Source organism: Triturus cristatus, chromosome 7, assembly GCF_964204655.1.
Source record: "Triturus cristatus chromosome 7, aTriCri1.1, whole genome shotgun sequence".
In the NCBI taxonomy this organism is placed as follows: Eukaryota; Metazoa; Chordata; class Amphibia; order Caudata; family Salamandridae; genus Triturus; species Triturus cristatus.
Window position 1 is genome coordinate 298,850,347 of NC_140590.1, and position 26,775 is coordinate 298,877,121.

A 26,775-nucleotide genomic window follows, 5' to 3' on the forward strand; every position below is an offset into this window, starting at 1 on the left:
AGCTCTGTTAGAGGCGTTAATGGATTGGGTGGGAATGCTGACATAGGAGCTCCTACAAGGTTGTATTATTTATTAGGAGTCTTGGTGAAATTGTAGTTTTATCCCACTGTTGCACAGAGTCCCTTCCACACGAATACGCTATCAGTGCAGGGGCTGAGGGGACTTAGGGGCATATTATCAAGACAGGCGATAAAATTATCGCCGTTTTTGCGCAGTTTTCTGCCGCTAAAATGGCGATAATTTTATCGCATGTCTTGATAATATGCCCCTTAATCTGTCACCACACATTCTGTTAAAACAGTACTTTCAGTGTAAAAGTGGTCACATGATCTTCCTTGGTGACCTCTGCAGTATCAGCTCTGCCGGTGGACACGGGTATCCCGATTGTGCCTGTTGTCAAGCTGTCTTGGTGCTTCTCCACGGCTCAACGCTCGCACTCTCTGCCACTGGAGTCAGATGACAAGGCAGCTAAAAATGGGCGCGAGCACCCGCTCCCGCCCCGTCTCAGCCACCCACGTGTCACTGGAATGCTTCTCTTCTAAGAACACCGCACTGAGGACAGGAAGAGAACAGCCTCGGCCTCTAAGCAGTGGAGCTCAAAATTACAACAGACGAGCGAGAAATACAGTGACAGAAGAAGGGTCGGACTTTAAAGAACAACCCTGAACTGCATTTATGGAAACACTGAAAACAAGTTTACACACGCATTGGCAAAGAGAACAGATATTGGCAGGCAACGCACACACGAGCCCATGAGAGCCGCAGCCTGCACGAAGCCCCTCCTACCGACGACGCTGCCATCGCGAGGACTGGCATGCCATACTGACAGCAGGAATGCCTAATGCGCCCTGCCTCTCGAACTCGACTAGAGGACAAACAGGCACCGCCTACCCTTAGCCCTCCTATGCCCGAATGGGAAGGAGCGTGAAAAAAGTACTTTAGGGAAGTGCAGTTATCCGTCGAAATATGCAGCCATATTGGAACTGCAAATTTTTCGTGGGAATATATCTAAACACGTGGAATCTTTGCATTTTAAACAATACAGGTTTTAAGTACTACCAAGTTTACATTTCTCTTTAATCTGAAGAAAAAATTGCTTACGTTAACGTCTAAATTGAGTTTACTTTAAGTATACGAATGTCGCTTGATTTGTGCTATGCGCGTGAATACAAACTCTATTTATGTTGCTCATTTGTCTCCTACAGTAACGATAACGATCAAGGCTGATCATCCTGGACCTTGTGTATCACGTTTATAACAATGCATTGAATAGTGGGAATCCAGCGTGGCGCACGGCTGCGCTTCTCTCTGAAACTCAGCAGCTGTTATATGAGCAGTACGTAAAGCGCGGCACTCTAAAACGGGCACGCGCTAGCCATGCAACGGGAGTCGGGGGGCGAGAGAAAAGGCAGGGACAGTGGGAGGGGTGGCACTGGAACAAAGTAGTCCTAAAAAAACACACAGTAAAGGGGCCAATAGCCATGGAAGGAGACATGGCTGCCATAAGGCGGGACTAGCAGCCTCTAAACCAATCGGAAGGCAGCATTTAGAAAGCACAAAGCCACAAGCCAATGAAAAAGTGAACGAGAGAGTGGGCGGGGCTTCCCTCACCTATAATGTATACTGCATGACTCGCAAAGCGTTGGCAGCACATTCGTGCTGCAACACTAGGCGAGACCTAAAAATGTCATACTCTTAAAAATATTTTGAAAGTTCCTTTATTGTTGCTTCATTTCAACTTGATTCAAACATCACAAACAGCCAAAACATGTTTTGATGAAACCCTCTTTTTTAATGCTCAAATTTAGCATGTCAACAATCTTATTTTATACATTACCCCAGAAAGATTAAATCCAGTATCTTGTGTATGTTGGATTTTCACATGCTGTTGCCTCAAATCCAATTTTTTTTTCCAATTCAATATTCCCCCACTACGGTTATTGAGAATTGATGTTGACTACTACTGGATATTTCTGATCTCAATTGTTAATTGCTTGCAGACATTCTCTCCATCTCTCCTTGAGTTTACGGGTGATGGGCCCCAGATATTGTAGTCCACAAGTACAGAAAATAAGGTATACACCCATTTTGTGCTGCTATTTATGACTTTATCTAATCTGATGTTTTTTATCATTTCTAACATCTGAACAATCTTTAGCTCCATCACTCAGACATTTTTGCAACATTTACATTTTCCACATTTGTTACAGGCAATCGGGAAATTCAGAAGCCTACCAAGCAAGAAGTTTCCTGGGTCACATATCTGATTGTATTACTAAAGACCTGAGAGTTGGTGCTCGAGTATAGGTTATCAAATATTTTGGTAATATGTTTCTTAAGATCTTTATCTAAGGTTAACACTTCCCAATGTTTACTGAGGCTTGTATATGAAGTCATTGTCAACGTTATACATCATGATACATTTATTTACTCTGTCTCATTATTTTTAGATTTCATTTTGTTTTTCAGTAATTCAGTAATGTGATCGTCTTGACGCTCATCTTTGAGTTGTTTAATGTTTGAATTTTATTGATTCGTCCTTGAAATGTATGTACTATATAAACCTCTTTTTTGGCATATTCCACATCTGTGCTACAATTCCTTTTCACTCTTAGGAATTCTGCATATGAAATGTTATCTTTTTGTTTCCCAGAATGTGCTTCTTTTTTTTTTACTTTATGTGGAGATGTATTATTTATATTTTATTTGAAACTTCAGATAAATAATTTGTATTTCTATTTAAAATTAAGTCAATAGTGGTATAGCATTTTCTATTTTCTTCTACATGTGAAAATAAATAGATACAGTTTATCTACATAAATATTTAATATGACAGATTTTTACTAATTTATTATAAAGTTTAATGCATTTTCAATTTTCCCTACATTATAGGGATATCTCCACCCCTACTGTGGGGTCCTCATATGGTAAAGTATAGGTAAAATTAGAATGTTTATTAAATTTCATGATAAATTAGTAAAAATAGCTCTTCTTCTACATGTTAAAATTAATATATATAGTTTATTTAAATAAATATTTGACATAAAATACTTTTACTAATTTATAATAAAGTTTAATCAAAGTTTATTTTTTCCTATATTACAGGGAGATTTTCACCCCTACTGTAAAGTCCCCATATGGTAAAGTATAGGGAAAAGTAAGAACGTTTATTAAACTTCATAATAAATTAGTAACAATATGTTTATGTTAAATAACGTAAATTAATTTAATATATTTACTGAAATGTGGAACCATACTTCATTTTAAATAGAATTTTCAATTCAATTAATTTAAATATAATAAAACATTGGTAGAAAATTTAAATTTAAAAAATAAATTCCCACCTAAAGTAAAAACCTTTTTATTGTACATTAATAATTAAAAATGATGTATGCAATTAAACAAAGGTAATTTAATGATATTGTAATACAAATGTTATATTAATTTCTAAATTAAAAAAAGATTATTAAAATTTTATAATTACATTTATTTTTTGTGTGGATATTTTAACATTAAATTATATTTGTTTACATGTTTAACTATTTTGAATAATTGAATGTGAGATTATTTCCTATGGGGTTGTATTTTAAGTCCCTACTTACATTATTGTCCATGGGAGGGTGTTGGGGTACCAGTGGTTGACTATGTGTGGTGTTGGTCCCTTTTTGGCTGCGGTAACTTTAGAAGTGCAGTTTGTAAATAGCCTCTCTCTAAACCTCCCTTTACTTCTTCCTAAACCTCTCACATTTAGTAGTAAATATTCCCCTTTTTCCAGCCGTTCCCCTCTGGTCCCACGCACAATTTCTACTGAGTAGTAAACCTACATGTAGTAGGATTTCCCTAGAAAAGATAGGAGAGTTGGAGATTTACACTCTAAGGTATGTGCACAGTTTTCCCGTACTTTAGTAGTGCTATTGTAGTACAACCAAATCTATTACAAAATGCAGTTTTTGAGTAGGCCCCCGAGTATTTCATACATAGCTCATTCCACTATGCCAACTAAGCATCTTGCACATTTACTAGAACTCTCTTAGTCAATTATCATTGCGCTGCAAAAGTAAGCTACCCATAATATATGCAATAAAAGCAACAAAGCAACATCAAGTCACATGAATAGAAGAGGACCAAAACAAACCAAATTAATGCAGCAAAAAAAGACAGGTTTCTTGGATGAAGACTGCATGACTGGTTACAAAGCTAAATATTAGTAGAATCCAGGGCCAAAATATTGGCCCATCTCATTGGCCAAATGATTGAGCTCCTGAAATTCCAGCTGACTTGGACCCATATCATTCTCTATAAACCTGTCCATTGGCAGAGCCTCTTCTTCAAACCCATCTGCTAAGTCCTCCCTTAGCCTCTTGATAGCATCTCTGGCCTCATGTTCACTCTCTTCAGCGGCCTTCGGAAGGTCCACCACAGCCAGTTGGCCATCTTGAAGCTGCCAAGGCAAAGGATCTGTATCATAGTCAGTTAGTTCCTCGTCTCGACGAATTATGGGGTGAAGGAATGGGGCTTTACTGATGTCCACAAATCCTGATTTCCCTTCTTTCTTCTCGCATGTGGAGGAGGGGTTGAATCTGGATTGGAGAGAGTGACATGAAATAATTTAGGATAACTTGACCCTCAGGCCGTAATTAAAACTAACTTAATCACATGCAATAAGAATTCTAAGTATTAATCAATCCTTTGCCTTCCGATTCAAAAGCTGTTGTTGTTGATTCAAAGGTAGTATGTGTTATATGCAGAACACACCCTACTTGAACTTTTGTGTGCCATTCAGTTACAGTTTTTTAGTTAAAGATAGTAGAGCCAAACCAGCTTATCATTTGTTCCAGGACACTCTAATGTCGTCTTTTTTATCTTTGTTGCTGTATTTTCCCATCCGTCCTCTTCTTCATTCAGCTCAAATATCTTGTGCTGCAACACTGACTTTGAGTAATGCATATTTTATAACCAACTGGAGCATCTAACTTCCATTCTCTCACAGTTGCTTGTTTGGAAAACAGTCATCCATGAGGTTGAATTCAGTTACCCCAGTGAGCAGTCTATGTTGCAGTCCTAGCCTGACCAAGCATGCCCATCTCCCAATTCCCTTTAGCTCCATGGTACACTGTATCTCCAGTACTGCAATAGTAGCAGTTGATAGGGAAGTGACCACCTGTTTAGCTATCTTAGGGCCTTTTTTGCAAAACAGAGCATAGGAGGCCTGCCTGCTTTAGTTTTTGGGTACATCCCTCTCCTCCTCCTTAAAACATATGAGGCCGTTATCCCCTTATCTTTTTGCCTTATCAATGGAGCCCTTGGCCACTTGGGTGCGGATGGATGCTCAGGTGTCTGGGTTTAAGTGGGCACATGGATTGTCCGATCGCATTGCCTTGTATGCCGACGATTTGTTGTTTTTCCTCACTAATTTGGATAGGACGGGTCCCCGGCTGTTGCGTATTATGCAGGTCTTTGGGGAAACCTCGGGCCTATAAATGAATCCTCAGAAGTCCACCCTGTGGGTGTTGGGAGGCGGGGCAGGCTCGGTTCCTGGCCGTCATCGGTTCAGGTGGTGCATTGGGGTTTATCTGTCTGATTCTCCCACCACGGCCTGGGCGCGAAACCTTGCACCAGTGTGGAAGCGGGTGCGTGAGGATCTTAAGACCTGGTCCCATATGCCTCTGTCCATTTACGGCTGGTCAGCTATTTTTAAGATGGTGTCGCTCATGCGCCTATTGTATCAATTACAGAATCATCCCTATCCGATTCCCCTGCAGTGGTTCCGACAGGTGATCTCTGCCCTGGTTCAGTTTCTCTGGGATGGCGGGGCGGTTCAAGTGGCGATTCAGACTTGTTTTCTGTTGACGTATTGCAGAGGGCTAGCAACCTCTGATGTTTGATCTTATTATGTGGCCTCACATTTGCTTGTCCTGAATGAGGGGTGGTATTGGGACAGGGCGGACCCGGCCTACGCCGTGGAGCAGCGCTGCATGGGTGACCAGTCCCTACATACTATTCTGTATTCTGCCCTGTTGCGACGCTCTCTCCCGTCTGCCACGAGGATTGTTTTTCAGAATTGGAGGCAAGCACTCCGTAGAATGGGCTGGTGGAGCAGATTGACTCGGGAGACCCCGCTATGGCATAATGGCCGCCTTCCGCATTTGGCGAGTCTTTCCGGATTCCGTGACTGGGACAGTATTGGGATATCTATTCTGGGGGATGTTATGCGGAGTCCGGTTTTGAAGTCTTTTCAAGACATCCAGAAGGATTTACAGATGCCGAAGACAATTTTTAAAAAATATTTGCAGTTTAGGCATGCCATTTCCCCCAGTTTGGAGGACCTGGACTCGCTGCTGGAGTTCAGCCTGGTGGAGGCAAAGGTTTTTATGGGGGACCTCCTGGATCATAAGATCTAAAAAATTTATCAATCTTTGGTTCAGCACTGTTCCCCTTCATTACAGCGTTTAAGGGAGGCATGGGAGGGTGATGTGGGTCAGGTGGATGAGGAGGATTGGACAGAATCTGTGGCCTCCCCGCGTGGGGGGGCTATTGCAATGAGGCTGCGGCTTATTCAATTTAAATACCTTCATTGAGGGTATTATATCAGGGTCCGGCTCTGGAGGGCAGGCTTGGTGGCTTCGCCGGTGTGTCTCCATTGCGAACATGAGGAAGGGACCCTGCTGCATAATATATGGCATTGTACTGCATTAGCACAATTCTGGAGGGGAGTTCTGGCCTGTCTTTCCAAGGTGCTAGGGTGGGAACTTCCTAGCTCGCCAAAGTTAGTTCTCCTACGTGTGATGGAAGGGATCGGGGGTAATGTTTACAAGCGTCATCTCATGCTCCTAGGTTTCACCCTGGAGTAGAGGTACATAGCTAAAACCTGGAAGGCAGCAGTGGCTCCCTCAGTTTCGGCTTGGAAAAATAGTATGGACTTATGCATGGGCTTGGAGATCCCTATTTTTGAAGCTAGAGGGTGTACCCGGAAGCATTAAAAGATCTAGAGGCGCTGGGCAGATTACCGCGGCTTGGAGATTGAACCGCCACGGGGGGACCGACATCGAGACCCAGTATGACCCCCGAGTCCCTTACTTCGGGTTTCCCCTGTTCTTAGCATTCCTTGGTGGGTTGCCCATAATCCCTCGGTAGTATATGGTGATGTGGAAGGTGAGCTCTTGTGTTGTCCAATGGCAGTTCGAGTTAGTGCTATGCTGCTCCGGAATAGGGGGACGGTGCGTTGGGGTGTTGGGAGGGTGGGGAAGGGTGGTTGATTAGAGGGGTTGATTTTATTTGTATTGCCTTTTATATTCTCCTTTCTTTAACATATGTAAAAAATGTGAAAGTCAATTTTTGTATCTTTTATGAGGCAGTTGTCTCTGGGGTTCAGAGATTTGCGTCATGAGTGTAATTTTGACAAATAAAATCTGTTTTAACAAAAAAAACATATGAGGCAGTGAAAGGCACCAAACCATGACAGCCTCAACTTGGAAGACACCTCCAAATTAGCAGTCTTAATGTGAAGATGCCATTCCACCGAGGTTTAAAGTGTGTTGTGAGGAGTGTCACTTCCCCACTGAACAAGTGCGCACTGGATTCAATGAAACTCTCAGGTTTCTTCTCAATTTTCCATTTATTCATAGAAACGAAAATTTACTCCATAGGTTCATCAGTTCATGAGTTATTGGAATATAGTATCCATAAATCACTTCTGACAAAGTAAATTCTGACACAATAAATCATCCTTTGTGTTTACAGCGTTAAACGTCCACCCAATGCATTTCGGGTCAATCTGACCCTTCCTCAGGGGTCTATAATAAATGAATGAAACAGGACCATTAAGTTCACTATACGATTCAATAATGCACATTAACAAACATAATGCACTATTTATGCATAAACAATAAATAAATACGATGGCTGCAATAACGTACTAATGAAGTGAGGTGACTGAAAACAAGAAAAGTATCAAACATAATAAAAATGGAGCCTAAGAAACGAACATAATACTGTGAATGCGCTAAAGTATATAAAAAACATTTACGTGCTGGGGATAAACCAACAATCATTCCGCAAGACTATATATCTCACATATGAATGTGTCAACTGAAATTCTATTTGACAAATCTAAAAACATTTCCGTGTGAACAACTTACTGGGGACTCGAAGGTCTCCGTTGCTGTAAGACGCTGTGATCGGCATACGATTTTCGCGCCAAGAATACTGGCGGTTAACAACTACAACGTGATAGGTCGAATTATGTGGTCATAGCCACGTGATGTAGGGAGGAGTTGACAAGCCGTGACGAGATGGTAGATAAACCAATCAGGTTGTATATTATGTCCGCGTTGATCCTCTGAGGTTAAGGAGGACGGCTAGTGACTATCGGTGTGCATTAATGAGATTAAATACAGTTATACGATATAAAACATTCTCAAATAAAACAGAGGCATATGAATGTCTACCAAAATAAAACTGAATACACATGAAAATAACATGAAAATAACATTGAAACGTGCATATACTAACACATGATCATAAATATACATAATGTTAGGACCAAAGAATTCCTTATGCCAATGCGAGATCCCTGCAGTCCGTTATAGGAAACATGCATATTCTATGCGGTCATTAATCCCGGAGGGATGGGAACAATTTAATTTTTGAACAAACCATCAAGTATCGACAAAGAGGTTATCCTGAAAGTGTGTTAAAGACATCTTTGGATAAAGTATCACTACAATCAAGAGATGATCTTCTTCAAGAACGAACTACCAATCAAAAGAAAAAGAAAAAGACTGTTTGTGTGTTGAAATACTCCACGGAGTCATCGAAAATCAAGAAAGCCATAAATAATCATTGGAGAATCATACAAATGGAGCCAGACTTGAAAGATTTATATGATGACAAGATTACATTTGCTTTTCAACGCTCCAAAAACCTCAAAGAAATATTGAATACACCTAAGAAAATGCCACATAAATGGCGTGGCATGCTTCAATGCCAAAACTGTACACACTGTGGGAACGTAATCATTGGAAACAAATTCACTCACCCCACTAAGGGTTATCCTATAGCCCTTAACCACACTAGCACTTGTGATACTGCTAATTGTATTTATGCTATTAAATGCCCCTGTGGCAAAGTATATGTTGGGCAAACAGAGCGGAAAGTGAAAATCCGCATCACAGAACACAAGAGTAACATTAGATTGAAGAACCTTAAGTCTTCCGTAGCATGCCACTGGATGGAAGCCTGTCATCAAATATCTCAGTTACGTTTCACCATACTAGAAACGATCACACAACGCCGAGACCAGGATCCCACATGTAGGAAGGTGGATATCTGACTATGGTTACCCCCAACTTTTTGCCTAGTGTCTAGCTGGTTTTTCGACTTAGTTGGCCTGAGATCCTGCCATTCAGGGTCTCAGGCTGTCTGCTCTCTCTGTAAAATGGACTCCATGTACCCTAGGTACATACACAATTGGTAAGGATCACCTTATTGGACCCTGTACAGTGTACCCTAGGTACCCAGGGCATAGGTGTACCCTAGGCCTCCCAGGGGCTGCAGCATGTATTATGCCACCCCTGGTCTGGCCTTCCAATCAGACACAACTGGCTGATCACTCAGCTGGGGCAAGGTCGTGTAATCACCCCTTGCTTAGGTATAGTATGCCTATATCTACCCTTATATATAGACACATGTGTACCTATCAGTCACTCCTATTGCAGGCCTTAACAATCCTGGAGGCAGAGTGCTTGGTAACATGTGAGATGGTGCTCTAGCATGAGCTGAGCCTGTCTGCAGCTTTCGGAACCAAGTCCTTATAGCTGTTCTATGATATAGCCTACCATATACTCTTAAAGTGCCTTATAATCTTAAACGGTTATGGTAACTATGGTTTGGCTTTATCAAAACATGTCGTGTAAGGTGTCTAACACTTTGGAATAATACCCCCATACCATTTCTGGTGATGAGGATATTATCCCTCCCTTCTAGAGGGAGAGACATGTTAAAATCCTACTTTGCTGTTTAACTCTAACCAAAGCCTCAGCATCACAAAATGGATGCTGCTGCCACAGACACAAGTCTGACCTCCTGCTGCTGGGAGTGATCCCAGCCAGGGAGGCCTGGACAATAGGTTTCCTGCTTGGGGAGGTGCTAGCACCTCCCCAGACAGCCTTTAGTGTATTGGGGCAGGGTGGGCTGAAAGGAATGAGACATGCCTGGGGCACACAAGGTGTTCCTTGCATAGTCCAGTTCAAACCGGCGCTGGGGCACTCCAGCCCCAGCTCTGGCGCGAAACTGGACAAAGGGAAGTGGGTGTAACCACCCCCTCCCAGGTCCCACCCATAAGGCGTGACCTAGCAGGTGTCCCAGCCCCCCAGATTAGTATAAGAGTGGGAGTTGGGCCTCAAGACTTTAGATTATCCTGAACCTGCAAAACTGAACAGAAACTCTGGACCTTCGACATTCGACGAAAGAAGAAGACTGAAGAATCTCCCTTGTAGCCAAGGAGTGGCTACCCTGTGCAAACAGGCACCATCAAGAGACTACCCTTTGCTTTGCCCACGTTCTACGAGGAACCGACTGCAGAGCCCGACCAGAGCCTTGACTTCCAGACTTCTCCGACCCTCATCCACATCTGCAGCAGAGCTGAGATCCGTGGAGGCGACGAGCGACGTGGGACCGGCTACCTGGAAAAAGTGGCTAGTAACTTACAGCGCAGCTTCTGAGGTACCCTCGAAGTTGTGCACCGGGGATTGAGAAGCCCCAACCCCAAGCACCATCTGCACCGAAGATCAGCCCCCCACACTCCACGAGTCCTGCGTGGGGCCCTTCAGCATTTTCCTGCTTGCCGCGTCTGTCCGGTTGCTTGCCCGCTGGCTAGTGGCCTCTGTGACGACGCACCCTGAAATCTTCTGCGCTGGTTTGGCTCCTCCAGACTGGCACCCGCTTCTCTGCAAAGAAGAAGCACCCCAGACCTTCCTGGTCTGCACCAGAAGCCAGTCCTTCGTTCTTCGTGGGTTCCGCTTGCCACGGCTTGGTGAGTCCTAGTCCAACTTCGACGCCGCCGACAGCAAGAGCCTTCGTGGGACAGCTCGCCTCCTGGTCCTGGTCGTCCTCGACGCTTCCTGGTCCTCCTGGCTGCAGCGACAAGCTTCACCTTCACCTGCAATCTTCACGACATCGCCTGGTTCCTTCCTGGTTCCACGTGGTCACTGGCTAGTGACCTTGACTCTGTCCCTTCTGCTTGCAGGTTTCCTTTCTTCTTGATCCCAGCCTTGGGATCCACCGGACACTCTTCACTGACTGCCTGTCAGCATCTTTCTTCAGGCATCCATAGGAGTCGACGACGAAAACGACGCATCTTCACCCCTATGCACCCGCAGCCTGTGGGCTAGGTAACTTGGGTACTCCGGTGCTCATCAGGATAGTGACTATCCTAGTGTCTAGTTTTCAAGTCTCAACTTCCTAGCTACTCCGGAAGTGTCCTAAATCTACCGTTTTCTAAACTGTACTATTGCTATTGACTTTTACGCATTACGCGTGAGTGTTTCCACTCTGCACACGAATCCCGTGGGCCTCCCACTTCCTAACTAACGCTAGTGTAGGGTAGCCCCAGCGATTCCCTAGGCCTAGGCCTATTCTATTTCCGTGACAGTGGTCCTTATACCACTTACTTAGTATATGGTTTGCGTGGCCCCTAGGGCCTAACTGTATTACTTACCTGTGTGACTTAATGTATGCATAAATAAGACTGTGTTGTACTTACCTCTAATCTCATAAAGAGTGCTGAGGGTTTGCTTAGAATAAATACACTTTATTTTATATATATATATCTGTTGTGGTGTCCTTTCATTTGGTATTCAAGGGATTATATATGGTATCACAGCTGGCTTCACATGCCATTCAGAGTTTAGCCTAAGACTGCTCTTGTCCATGCTACCACTAGGATAGCTGGTCTATAAGGTTGACTTTACAACCAATCACCATAAGGGTATTTGGACTGATATAAGGTGTACACTAGAACTAGTGACATCATACATCAGGCCAACTTCTCACATTGGTGAGCAGCGGTTGGGATCTGAGCTTGCTGTTGTAATACCATTGTAATCTTGAGATACTAAATTGAAAGATCACACAGATATTGTCTAGGTACATATAACATAGTTTATAATACTTAAGTCCTACTGGACTTAGTAGTTGTAGGTTGAAGGGAGTAACACACCCTGACTACAACTACTAGAGAGGTTTAGTAGAAACAACTAGTGTAGGTAGGTGCACACACCACACCCTCACTAGATCATGCCTCTGGGAGGAGATCAAGTAGATGCTCTCTCAGGAGGGGCAGGTCTGCAGAAGACCCCCTCTAGGTATGATACCTTAACATTCCAGGAGATGAGACATTTGTGTACCTCCAGAGGAATAAAACAGGGTTCCAACCCTACCCTTAGACAGCTAGTGGAGCTTCTGGAGGCCTATGATGCTGAAAGAGCTGCCAGGGATGGTGCCATAGCTGTAGATAAGGGTCTACCCACCACAGATGAGTCAGATGGGACTTCAGAGGAAGAGGTAGACAGCCAGGGCCAAGTAGGAAGACTTAGCCAGGCTAACCTAAGCCTACATGGGAGTGTGCATGGGGTCCCCCCATACAGACCCACAAGTAGGCTTTCACAGAGAAGCAGGAGGGACAGATCCCCTTCAAGGGAATCCATCCACTCCCATGTCTCTAGCATCTCTAATGCTTCCTCTCACAGGGGAATGACTTCACCTGAGAGAAAGGAGCATGAAGCCAGAATGAGGGAAGCTAATCTGAGGATTCAGAGGGAAGAACTTGCCCTTGCCAAGGAGAAGCTTGCTCTGGCTAGAGAGCAAAAATTGTGTGGGTCAGAACCCACTGGTGGCAGCAACATTCCTAGAGATAGGGATAGGTCTTATGACCATAGAAACCTAAGCAAGATAGTCCCCCCATATCAGAATGGGGATGACATCCACAAGTGGATGACTGCTTTGGAGAGGGCCTGCAAAGTACAGCAGGTACCCCAAAGTCAGTGGGCAGCTATCTTGTGGCTCTCCTTTTCTGACAAAGGCAGAGACAAGCTCCTCACAGTCAGTGATGAGGATGCAAACAATTACAAAGTCCTGAAGAGTGCTCTGATAGATGGGTTTGGCTTAACCACTGAGCAATATAGGTTGTTGTTCAGAGACACCCAGAAGACACAGACACAGGACTGGTCTGATTTTGTGGATTGTGCCACTAAGGCTTTGGAAGGTTGGTTAAATGGCAGCAAGGTGCAGGACTATACAGGATTGTACAACTTGATTATGAGGGAGAAGATCCTTAGTAATTGTCAGAACCAGCTTCTCCATCAACACCTGGTAGACTCAGATTTGACCTCTCCCCAAGAATTGGGAAAGAGGGCAGATAAATGGGTCAGGGCCAGGATTAGGCCTAAAAATCAGGGTGGTGACCAAAAGAAAGATACCACCAAGCCTCAAGAGAAGGGTGGGGATAAAGCAAAAGAGAAATCTTCCTCAGGGCCCCAAAACTCCACACAGGGTGGTGGGTCCCAAGCTCCCTCCTCTACCACAGTTAAAAAGCCTTACTGCCATGTGTGTAAAACTCCTGGGCATTGGAAAACTGACAGCAGTTGTCCACAGGCTAAAAACAAAACTGTTCCTCCAACTACTCCTGTCACACCACCTATTACTGTCAGCAGTAATCCCCCAGGTGGTGGGAATGCCCCCCAAAATTTGGTTGGGTTTTCTTGGGGAACACAGGGGGATCCTGGCTTAGCCAATTCCCCTACAGCAGCTACTCTTGTCTGTGATGGTGGCATGGGGTTTGCCAACTTCACTGCCTGTCCCAACACTTTGGGTAGGTACAGACAGGAACCCTACATCAATGGTAGAAAAGCTGAGGCCTACAGAGACACTGGAGCTAGCATCACTATGGTGGCCCATAGGCTAGTTCCCTCTGAGCAGCTTTTGCCTGGTTTCTCATACCAGGTGACTAACATTGATGGCAAACAGAACAGTCATCCCATGGCAGAGGTATGTCTCAGCTGGGGAGGTGTCACTGGCCCTAAAAGGGTGGCAGTGTCTCCAACCTTGCCTGTGGACTGCTTACTGGGGAATGACTTAGAACTCTCAGCTTGGGCTGGAGTTGAACAAGACACCCATTCCAAAATGGTAGGCCTTTCCCAAAAGGGTAGTGGGGTTGTGCCAGTCACAACCCCTGTCCAAGCAGATTTCCTCCCTGAAAAGGTTGGAAGGGCAGTGGTAGCCACAGCCCAGGCACAGACAGACTTCCCTGTAGAAATTGGCAGAGCTGTGACAGTCACAGCTCAAACACAAACTGAGTGCCTTCCTGAAAAGGTTGGCAAGGCTGTAATGGTCTCAGCCCATACTCAGACTGATATAGGTGTAGTGAAGCCTGAAACTATGGATCACTCCACACAAACAGAGAGTAGTGGGGAGGAAGAAAAGTCTCCCTCTCCCCAGACATTAGGAAAAGGTCAGCCTCCTCAGGGATCTGACCTCACCCCTTGTGAAGGAACTGCCCCAGAGGTAGCCAGGCCTGGCCTGGCAGAGCCTCTGATGTCAGTGGCCCCTTCCAAGGTGGGACCCAGTCTGGTGCAGGTAGCCTGCCTCTCTCTACCCTGCCTCAGTCAGCCCAGGGCTGCAGAGGTCAGGGAGGCCAGTGGACCCCAAGAGGGCCCCTGTCCACAAGAACCCCCCCATCAAAAGAATGAGGATTGCCTGGCTAGTAGCCCTAGCCAGGTGATGGGTAAAAACATTCCTGAGGGATCCCCTTCACAGGTAGTTAGGGACCTCCCCCAGAGGGATTCTGTTGGGCACAGGCAAACATGGGACCTTAGGGCCCCAAACCTGACCTGTCCCTCCAGTAAGCCCACAAAAGGGACCCAGCCTCCAGCTTTAGGTAGCCAGAGGCTGACCCTGAGAGCACAGTGCAACTCAGTTAGAGAAAGAAAGGCATCCATGGTGGAGGATGATTGGAGGAAGCTGAGGCCTCACTTTGAGGACACTCACTTCAGTACTCCATCTCAACACCAGCCTTTTACTTTGCAAAGACACACCAAAGGTAGAGATTCCCTATGGTGGAGACCCTATGATATCTTTAGGATGAGGGATTGCTTAGTGGACCATGAGACAGGGGGTAACCATGCCAGTGCTGGTTCTTCCTTATATGGCCACTCAGGCAATAGAGGCTTACCTTGTCAAGGCCAGCCTTATCTCCTTTCGTTTGGGGGGGGGTTGTGTAGGAAGGTGGATATCTGACTATGGTTACCCCCAACTTTTTGCCTAGTGTCTAGCTGGTTTTTCGACTTAGTTGGCCTGAGATCCTGCCATTCAGGGTCTCAGGCTGTCTGCTCTCTCTGTAAAATGGACTCCATGTACCCTAGGTACATACACAATTGGTAAGGATCACCTTATTGGACCCTGTACAGTGTACCCTAGGTACCCAGGGCATAGGTGTACCCTAGGCCTCCCAGGGGCTGCAGCATGTATTATGCCACCCCTGGTCTGGCCTTCCAATCAGACACAACTGGCTGATCACTCAGCTGGGGCAAGGTCGTGTAATCACCCCTTGCTTAGGTATAGTATGCCTATATCTACCCTTATATATAGACACATGTGTACCTATCAGTCACTCCTATGGCAGGCCTTAACAATCCTGGAGGCAGAGTGCTTGGTAACATGTGAGATGGTGCTCTAGCATGAGCTGAGCCTGTCTGCAGCTTTCGGAACCAAGTCCTTATAGCTGTTCTATGATATAGCCTACCATATACTCTTAAAGTGCCTTATAATCTTAAACGGTTATGGTAACTATGGTTTGGCTTTATCAAAACATGTCGTGTAAGGTGTCTAACACTTTGGAATAATACCCCCATACCATTTCTGGTGATGAGGATATTATCCCTCCCTTCTAGAGGGAGAGACATGTTAAAATCCTACTTTGCTGTTTAACTCTAACCAAAGCCTCAGCATCACAAAATGGATGCTGCTGCCACAGACACAAGTCTGACCTCCTGCTGCTGGGAGTGATCCCAGCCAGGGAGGCCTGGACAATAGGTTTCCTGCTTGGGGAGGTGCTAGCACATCCCCAGACAGCCTTTAGTGTATTGGGGCAGGGTGGGCTGAAAGGAATGAGACATGCCTGGGGCACACAAGGTGTTCCTTGCATAGTCCAGTTCAAACCGGCGCTGGGGCACTCCAGCCCCAGCTCTGGCGCGAAACTGGACAAAGGGAAGTGGGTGTAACCACCCCCTCCCAGGTCCCACCCATAAGGCGTGACCTAGCAGGTGTCCCAGCCCCCCAGATTAGTATAAGAGTGGGAGTTGGGCCTCAAGACTTTAGATTATCCTGAACCTGCAAAACTGAACAGAAACTCTGGACCTTCGACATTCGACGAAAGAAGAAGACTGAAGAATCTCCCTTGTAGCCAAGGAGTGGCTACCCTGTGCAAACAGGCACCATCAAGAGACTACCCTTTGCTTTGCCCACGTTCTACGAGGAACCGACTGCAGAGCCCGACCAGAGCCTTGACTTCCAGACTTCTCCGACCCTCATCCACATCTGCAGCAGAGCTGAGATCCGTGGAGGCGACGAGCGACGTGGGACCGGCTACCTGGAAAAAGTGGCTAGTAACTTACAGCGCAGCTTCTGAGGTACCCTCGAAGTTGTGCACCGGGGATTGAGAAGCCCCAACCCCAAGCACCATCTGCACCGAAGATCAGCCCCCCACACTCCACGAGTCCTGCGTGGGGCCCTTCAGCATTTTCCTGCTTGCCGCGTCTGTCCGGTTGCTTGCCCGCTGGCTAGTGGCCTCTGTGACGACGCACCCTGAAATCTTCTGCGCTGGTTTGGCTCCTCCAGACTGGCTCCCGCTTCTCTGCAAAGAAGAAGCACCCCAGACCTTCCTGGTCTGCACCAGAAGCCAGTCCTTCGTTCTTCGTGGGTTCCGCTTGCCACGGCTTGGTGAGTCCTAGTCCAACTTCGACGCCGCCGACAGCAAGAGCCTTCGTGGGACAGCTCGCCTCCTGGTCCTGGTCGTCCTCGACGCTTCCTGGTCCTCCTGGCTGCAGCGACAAGCTTCACCTTCACCTGCAATCTTCACGACATCGCCTGGTTCCTTCCTGGTTCCACGTGGTCACTGGCTAGTGACCTTGACTTTGTCCCTTCTACTTGCAGGTTTCCTTTCTTCTTGATCCCAGCCTTGGGATCCACCGGACACTCTTCACTGACTGCCTGTCAGCATCTTTCTTCAGGCATCCATAGGAGTCGACGACGAAAACGACGCATCTTCACCCCTATGCACCCGCAGCCTGTGGGCTAGGTAACTTGGGTACTCCGGTGCTCATCAGGATAGTGACTATCCTAGTGTCTAGTTTTCAAGTCTCAACTTCCTAGCTACTCCGGAAGTGTCCTAAATCTACCGTTTTCTAAACTGTACTATTGCTATTGACTTTTACGCATTACGCGTGAGTGTTTCCACTCTGCACACGAATCCCGTGGGCCTCCCACTTCCTAACTAACGCTAGTGTAGGGTAGCCCCAGCGATTCCCTAGGCCTAGGCCTATTCTATTTCCGTGACAGTGGTCCTTATACCACTTACTTAGTATATGGTTTGCGTGGCCCCTAGGGCCTAACTGTATTACTTACCTGTGTGACTTAATGTATGCATAAATAAGACTGTGTTGTACTTACCTCTAATCTCATAAAGAGTGCTGAGGGTTTGCTTAGAATAAATACACTTTATTTTATATATATATCTGTTGTGGTGTCCTTTCATTTGGTATTCAAGGGATTATATATGGTATCACAGCTGGCTTCACATGCCATTCAGAGTTTAGCCTAAGACTGCTCTTGTCCATGCTACCACTAGGATAGCTGGTCTATAAGGTTGACTTTACAACCAATCACCATAAGGGTATTTGGACTGATATAAGGTGTACACTAGAACTAGTGACATCATACATCAGGCCAACTTCTCACACCACAAAACAAAGATTAAGAACTGAATATTTTTGGATAAAAAAATTAAATTGTTCCCATCCCTCCGGGATTAATGACCGCATAGAATATGCATGTTTCCTATAACGGACTGCAGGGATCTCGCATTGGCATAAGGAATTCTTTGGTCCTAACATTATGTATATTTATGATCATGTGTTAGTATATGCACGTTTCAATGTTATTTTCATGTTATTTTCATGTGTATTCAGTTTTATTTTGGTAGACATTCATATGCCTCTGTTTTATTTGAGAATTGTTTATATCGTATAACTTTATTTAATCTCATTAATGCACACCGATAGTCACTAGCCGTCCTCCTTAACCTCGGAGGATCAACGCAGACATAATATACAACCTGATTGGTTTATCTACCATCTCGTCACAGCTTGTCAACTCCTCCCTACATCACGTGGCTATGACCACATAGTTCGACCTATCACGTTGTAGTTGTTAACCGCCAGTATTCTTGGCGCGAAAATCGTATGCCGATCACAGCGTCTTACAGCAACGGAGACCTTCGAGTCCCCAGTAAGTTGTTCACACGGAAATGTTTTTAGATTTGTCAAATAGAATTTCAGTTGACACATTCATATGTGAGATATATAGTCTTGCGGAATGATTGTTGGTTTATCCCCAGCACGTAAATGTTTTTTATATACTTTAGCGCATTCACAGTATTATGTTCGTTTCTTAGGCTCCATTTTTATTATGTTTGATACTTTTCTTGTTTTCAGTCACCTCACTTCATTAGTACGTTATTGCAGCCATCGTATTTATTTATTGTTTGTGCATAAATAGTGCATTATGTTTGTTAATGTGCATTATTGAATCGTATAGTGAACTTAATGGTCCTGTTTCATTCATTTATTATAGACCCCTGAGGAAGGGTCAGATTGACCCGAAATGCATTGGGTGGACGTTTAACGCTGTAAACATGATTTATTGATTTATTGTGTCAGAATTTACTTTGTCAGAAGTGATTTACGGATACTATATTCCAATAACTCATGAACTGATGAACCTATGGAGTAAATTTTCGTTTCTATGAATAAATGGAAAATTGAGAAGAAACCTGAGAGTTTCATTGAATCCAGTGCGCACTTGTTCAGTGGGGAAGTGACACTCCTCACAACACACTTTACTTTGCAAGTCACGGTAGGACTCCGTGTGACACAAGGAGCGCCGACACGAACTTTTTGAACTATTAATCATATATTGAGTGCAAAGGGATAACATAGTTTTGTATTCTTGAAATTCCACCGAGGTTTACCATCTGAGGAGTACTTGGCCTCCCCACACAGACATTGGAGAAATTGGAGCACACACTGCTCTTGCTGATGTAACAGCAGTGCATCAGGAGCCTTTATCAGTACTGAAACTCTGTCACAGGACTCAATCTCCTGATTCTCTGCTGACTTTTTCCTCCCATCAAAAGTGAACTTCATGCCAGAGAGCTCCAATTCGACTAATATGTCGGGGTAGGAGCAGATTGACCAGGAGTAGCCAAACAAACCCCAGCTTCCCTCAGAGTGTAGAGTATCCCTCAATGCTGTCCCCAGTCCTAGTCCAGTCTCCTTTCTACATGCTGTGAGTTCAAATATGAAGCCTAGGGAGCGGGGCCTAATCCCTCAGCCTCCAGTGTGAGTGTAATTTCCTGCCAAATCCAGTGCAACTTTTGCCAACTCATGAGCAATTGATGTCAACTCCAGGGTAGCTTCTACTAGTCCTGCTTCCATTCTAGATATTTGAGGGCCAGCCCCATTATCCTATTTCAACCTTCAAGACTAGTCTCAAACCAGCTATCAATCACAGGTCCACCTCAAAACCTATCCAGTCACCCAATAAGGAATGGGTGGCCTAAGTCTCCCTCCTTCAAACCTGGGAGATCCACACACTGATCCAGACTCTGGTAAATGGAGCCACTAAAGCCTAAATCCACCTATAAGCTCCCATGCAGTCATGGCCAAAGCTTTGGGGGCATGGACCTTTGAGGCCCCATCACCCAGCCCAAAGAACAATGGCACCTACTGCTTATTCACACAGACCTGCCCTGGCCATCCAGACGCAGGTCTTTATACAGGCTCAGGAGATCTGGAAAATCCCTTCTCACGTGCTTTGGACATTAATCACCAGGCAGCTAAAGACATCCTAGCTAAGTCTGTGTCTCTGATGACTCAGCACCATAGTCTTGACAAAGCATCACCCTCCCACATGTTCAAGGATGCCAATTGTCTGAAGGCAAATAAGAAAACATTTTACCAATAGGAGGGTCTCTTCCTCAGGCAGACTGAAGCCAATGTTGGGCTGCCCCTGTGTTTTGGGTTTGGCAGATACAATTTCCTGCCTCTACATTATGCCAAGGAGGAGTTGAAATGTATGCTTAACGTGACCATAGAGCCTGCAGAGAAGAAGGTGCTGATATTTTTAGACTACTGTCAGGACGATGAAGTCTGATAAGTCATTACATTAGAAGTAGTGTGTGGTATTCCACACTGTGATGTTGCTAGGTTATATGAGCTGTGACCATGTCATGTTGGAATCCCTGATGTCATAGACTGTTGTAAATAGTAATGTTCTGTAAAGGTCAGTTATTTGAAGATCTGCTGGCTGATGGATGGGATCTTCTTTCATGGAATAAACTTCTTATAACTGCATACCTGAGTACCTGATTCATTTGATATGGAGAACACTTCACTGGCGTAGTCGGCTCAGGAGTTTCCTAAAGAAGATCTCAACAAAAATTTGCTGGATTTTTGTGTTTTTTATATTTTATTCACGAAAAAGAGAAGGAACTTATCTCTTTATCACCTTTTAAGGACAACATAAAATCTGATTCTGCTCATGAGACTTGTGAAAGGAGGAGCACATTTCTGGATTGGATTTGCCACAAGGGATAGCCTAAAGAACCTGAAGGAAATCTCAAAGTGGTGTCTTTGTCATTAATACATCATTGTATGCCACGAGTCTCACCGCATTGTACAAGACGTGTGAGTTCATCTTGTGACTTTACGTGGTATTCTTATTTTTTCATATTGCATCAATTTGGATGGGACAATGTTGTTGCGGTTTGCGTTTGACATCCCCATTCTCATTTGAACGGTTCCCGGGTATTGCGTGGTTGCCTTGCAGAACACGTATGAGGGATCGGCATTGACTTTCATGTGGGGAGTTGCCCTGGAAGTTGGGAGCATCGCAACGGTGTCATCGTTGTCTCGAGTGTGTGTTCATTCAAAATATTGGAAGGTGACATCGTTCCCTCGAGCGTGATTGCATTCAAAGATAAACATTCGTCACCAAGGTGAAGCGGCATCTGCCTACCTGGAACCTCGAATTTCAGCCTGTGAGAGATCCACGCTCCGCTCCTTTGGTTGTCAGGGAGAAGTGGAATCTGAGTTTCTGGAACCTCGAATCCCTGCCTTCGTCTTTGTCATCTTTGCTCTGATTGCTCCGGAAATCGCCATCACATATCACGCTGTTTTTCGAGCGTACGTGGTGGCCATCTTGTTTACTGTATCTTAGCAACGACCGGAATTCATCGAGTGTGTACAAAGAAACAGTGCACACGAAGACTGTCTTTGTCAACATTGTTTGCAAGTTTATAAGACAAGCGAAGGAAGACGGGCCGTTCAACACAAGGGAGGCATGAAAAATAGAACAGTAAAAAAATGTATTTTCTTGTGTTTTCTTCTTTTGAAATATTGTTAGGGAGAAGATTCTGGGGCATTTTGACCATAATTAGATTCGATGGTTGTCATTTGAAATTATATATATATAATATTAAAAGATTAGAAATATATAATTTTATTTAAAAAACAAAACAAAAAACAAAATAATAATAAATACAGTTGCTATAAAACTAGGAGCTCACATATTTGACAAAGTGCAAAAGGCTTTTAAAAAGGTGTGATGTTTATGTAAAGGGGTTATCTTCTTTATTTACCATTGTGTTATTTACATCACTGTTGTTTGCATTAGTTAAGGCAACAATTTGTAAACATGCAAAATGTTACTGCAGCTCCATTTTTTTTGTCGTGTCCTGGGTCACCTCCCATTAAGTGGAAAAAATGGAAGGTGGTTTTTGAGAGGTATGCCAGAGTCTGTGGACCCTCTTTGAGCGCAGAAAGAAAGTCTTCTCTGCTTCTGCAGTGTTTAGGTTCTGAAGGTCAGGATGTATTTGATCATTTGCCTGAGCTTTCAGCTGCAGAGGCGGGTAGACTGAATGATTATGAAGTATGCATTAAGAAACTCGACAAGCATTATCTCCCTAAAGTCAGCACAATCTTGGAAAGATATCAATTTGCTAAATGGATGCAATCTGCTGATGAAACAATTGAGGATTATGTAACCCAACTAAGAAAACTCGCTTCCTCATGTAAATTTGACAATTTGGCTGATGAACGCATTAGGGACCAGTTCATGTTTGGTTGCTCCATTGAGAAAATTAGGGAGGAATTGTGGTTAAAAGATGAACCAACGCTTGAGGAAGTGTTAACGATTGCCAAGCGTATTGAACACTCGTTAAAATGTGTTGCCGTGATAAAGAAGGACTCGGAAAAAGGGTCTAATGTTGAAATAGTTAAAGTTAAGCAAGATAATCGCAATATTGAAGCGAAAAGTAATCCTGAGAAGGGGTGGCCTGAAAGAAAATGTTATAGATGCGGTAAGGCGGGACACCTTGCTAATGACAAAAGGTGTCCAGCTCTCAATCAAACATGCTCCAAATGTAAATTAAAGGGGCATTTCACGGCTTTATGCAAAACAAAATCTAAACCTAAGGTGAAAGAAGTTGAAATATACCAAGGAGAGGTAGGACAATTTAATTTGGAAGATCGTGTTTGTGGACAGATAGTAATACAGGTTGAAAATAAAGGTAATAACAAATCTTGCCCTTACGATGAAATTGTAGTAGAAGGGGAACAAACTAAGGTACTATTTGATTCTGGAGCAAAGATCACCATCATCTCCAATGAGTTTTACAACTCAAAGCTTAAAGGAAAGATTACCTTAATGAAACCGGACATCATTCCTTTGGCATATGGAGGAGATCCTATAACATATACATGGATATTTTGTGGGATTGATTGAATATAAAGATAGGATGGTATCTGGGAAAGTTTATGTGTCAAAGCGTGGAGATAGCATTATTAGCTGGATTCATCAGGGTGATCTAGGGGTATTTTTAGAGCCCAACGCGAATCCTGTTATACAGCTAAGAGATAAGATTCAATCTGTGGGGAGGAACGTGAGTGAGGAGTATGTGTACAATTTAAAGACGGAGTTTCCAAATGTATTTAAAGAAACGTTGGGTTGTCTAAAGGGGTATCAACATAAAATTCAATTAAAAGGTGATGCAATTCCTGTGTGTTGTAAAGTGAGAAGTGTGCCATTATCTGTTAGGGAAGACATGAAAATAGAGATACAAAAGTTAAGCAGTTGCGGAATTATAGAGGAAATAGAGGGATCTGAATGGTTGGCCCCGGTCGTGGCAGCACGCAAACCCAATGGGAATTTGCGCCTATGCATCGACTTGAGGCAACTTAACAAATGTGTGGTGGTGGATAGGTATCCATTGCCGAACATTACTGAATTGTTGACGTTACTCGATGGGGCTAAAGTTTTTAGCACAATAGATCTTACTTCAGCCTATCATCAAATAGAACTAGAAGAATCATCACGGGACTACACATCTTTTATCACGCCCATTGGCACGTTTAGGTTCAGAAGAATGCCGTTTGGATTGGTGTCTGCCTCTTCTGTGTTCCAAAGGGTGATGGAAAGGGTGTTAAAAGATCTTCCAGGGGTATGTGTATACCAGGATGACATCTTGGTGTTTGCAAAAGATGACTTGGAACATGACATTAGGTTGAAATCTGTTCTGAGCAGTTTGTGTAAATATAATCTTACAGTTAAGGTGGAGAAGTGTAAGTTCAGATCGAACACCATCAATTATCTGGGACATAGTATTTCTGGGGAAGGTGTGAAACCTAAAGCTGATTTGATTGAGACCATCACTAGGATGTGTTCCCCTACTGACAAATCTGAATTGATGAAATTTTCAGGCATGATAGAATATTACGCAAAATTTTTGATGGGTTTTGCGGTAGCAACAGTGAACATGAGGCAGCTATTGCGAAAAGGTGAAGAATTTGTATGGTCAGATCTGTGTGAGAAGGAATTTGTGGCTATTAAGAAGAAACTTAGTCAGGCTCCTTCATTAAAAAGTTTCAACCCTGCAAGTAAATCTATCTTAGTGACTGATGCAAGTGAAAAAAGGCCTTGGAGCTGTTCTGAAACAACGTGGGGTTGATGGCATGCGTACAATCATGTTTTTGTCAAGGAGTCTCAGAGATCCAGAGACAAGATATTCAGTTGTGGAAAGGGAAGCTCTAGCGGTATCTTGGGCTGTGAAGAAGTTAAAGAAATTCTTGTGGGGTTTGGACTTTGAAGTTCATACAGACCACAAACCCCTGATTGAAATATAAAGTAAAAAGGGATTAGACCTTATTTCTGGAAGGATAACCAAATGGATTATTGGATTACAGGAATATAGTTTTGATATAAAATATATTCCTGGAATTGAAAATGGAGTTGCGGATGTTCTGTCACGCTTAGTTCCAAACGGCAGCGTGCATGAAGACTGTTCAGATGAGGAGGAGGATGATGAAATAGTTTGTTTGGTGGATCATGATATTATTTCAGAAGAAAGATGGTTGAAGGAATTGGAGGATGATGTGACATTGAGTGAAGTAGCATCTTTGGTAAAGAAAGGGTGGATCTCTAGAAAAGACGGGTCAGATGGTACAAGATTCTTTTGGGCAATACGTAATGAATTATCAGTGGATAATAACTTGCTGTTTAGGGGAACAAGATTGATTCTCCTACTAGTCTTAGAAAATAATTGATTGATTTAGTGCATGTGGCTCATTCAGGTTTGACGAAAAGTAAAGAAAGACTTTGCATGTCTTATTGGTGGCCCGGAATGGACAGGATGATAGAGCGAATCATAAGGGACTGCGTTGCTTGTGCTGTTAGTGATCAGAATAAGTATACTCATGTGCAACCTATGGTCTTGAGGAAACGCTCTAATGGTCCATGGCAGGAAATAGCTTTGGATATTGTTGGTCCCATACAAGAGAAAGGATCGCAGATTTACATTTTGGTTGTTATAGACATGTTCTCAAGGTGGCCTGAAATTTTCTTTCTATCAACAATTAATACTTCTAAGGTGATTGAATGTTTGAAGAGTTTATTTGCGAGAGATGGCCTGCCAACATCAATATTGTCTGATAATGGTGTTCAACTGGTTTCTAGGGAAATGGAACAATTTTTATCTTCTAGAGGCATTGTTCACAAGACGTCTGCTCTTTATCATCCTGAAGCCAATGGGATGGTGGAGAGATTTAACAAGGTTATTAAAGAAACCATTGCATTGGCTAAAGGTGTGGATTTGGACTGGAAAAAGGAGGTTATTGGAAAAATTGAAGAGTACAGATTAGCTCCACATGCAACAACTGGGAAGACTCCTTTTTTGTTGTTTCGTGGTAGGGTGCCCAATACTAGTGTTGAACCTTTTTGGGTTAACAAGTATGAACTAGCAAAAGGCAAGGAGAGTGTGTGTGATGGGGAAAGCATGCTGAGAGTGGAAGAAGAGAAGGCAGAATCAAGAAAGGCATACTTTGATGTGAAACATGCGGTAAAGAAAACTAAAGTAAATGTTGGCGATTGGGTCAGGATTAGATGTCCTGGGTTGTTGGGAAGTTCTTTGTCAAAATTCATGAGGCCCATTAAAGTAATTAAAACGTTCAATAATGCTATTCAAACGCAGGACCATCATATTTGGAATTTAAATAGAGTAATGGTGTGTAATGGAATGCAGAATCAAAGCAGGGGGTTGGTTTCTGCTAAGGGAGGTTCTCATTCACATCTGGATAAGGTTGTTGAGGATAAGAAGTTGAACTCTCAAAGAACATCCTTAAGGATGGTTAAAAAACCAAGTTACCTTGCTGATTTTGTTTGATTCAATTTTTGGAAGGGTGTTTTTTAAGGGAGGGTGATGATGTGTGGTAGTTAGTACTTAGGGTAGCTTAGTAAGGTGTTAGGTACAAAGGTTATGTTAAGTCAACTTAAGTTTCTCATTGTGTTTATATCACTGCTATTTACATATATGTTCTCTTATAAGGAAGGGAGATGTGTGGTATTCCACACTGTGATGTTGCTATGTTATATGAGCTATGACCATGTCATGTTGGAATCCCTGATGTCACAGACTGTTGTAAATAGTAATGTTCTGTAATGGTCAGTTATTTGAAGATCTGCTGGCTGATGGATGGGATCTTCTTTCATGGAATAAACTTCTTATAACTGCATACCTGAGTACCTGATTCATTTGATATGGAGAACACTTCATAGTGCTTTAAACCCCTGAAGCCATATCTCCATCAAAAAGTAATCAACCTTCCTTTTGATGGGAAGCACTTGCTCTAACTCTCAACTGAAAAGTTTCTGCAGCAGTACAACATGAGACTTGACAGATCCCTGGCTGCCATCAAAAAATGTACCAAAGAGACCTTCTTATGTCATCCAGTCGGTGTGCCAGTAGTTCAAGGCTAAGTAGCTTTTTCACTCCAGACTTCCTCCTTGTGAGGCACCAACCAGCAACTGAATACACGGTAATTAATAGGCAAGAACAGGCCCGTTCCCCTACCCTCAACAGAGACTAAAATGTGTCAGTGACTTCCCAATACA

General features: G+C 43.7%; 1 protein-coding gene across 1 annotated transcript in view; it reads right to left on the reverse strand.

The window, feature by feature from the left end:
* Nucleotides 1-1,732: 1,732 nt before the first annotated feature.
* LOC146809490 (dickkopf-related protein 3-like) overlaps nt 1,733-26,775 on the reverse strand; it is a 1,194,695-nt gene continuing 1,169,652 nt past the window's right edge. The window contains exon 7 of the mRNA XM_085616337.1: nt 1,733-4,580. Coding sequence (XP_085472463.1) covers nt 4,205-4,580 — 376 coding nt within the window. The 3' untranslated portion in view covers nt 1,733-4,204. The remainder of the gene's footprint in view (nt 4,581-26,775) is intronic.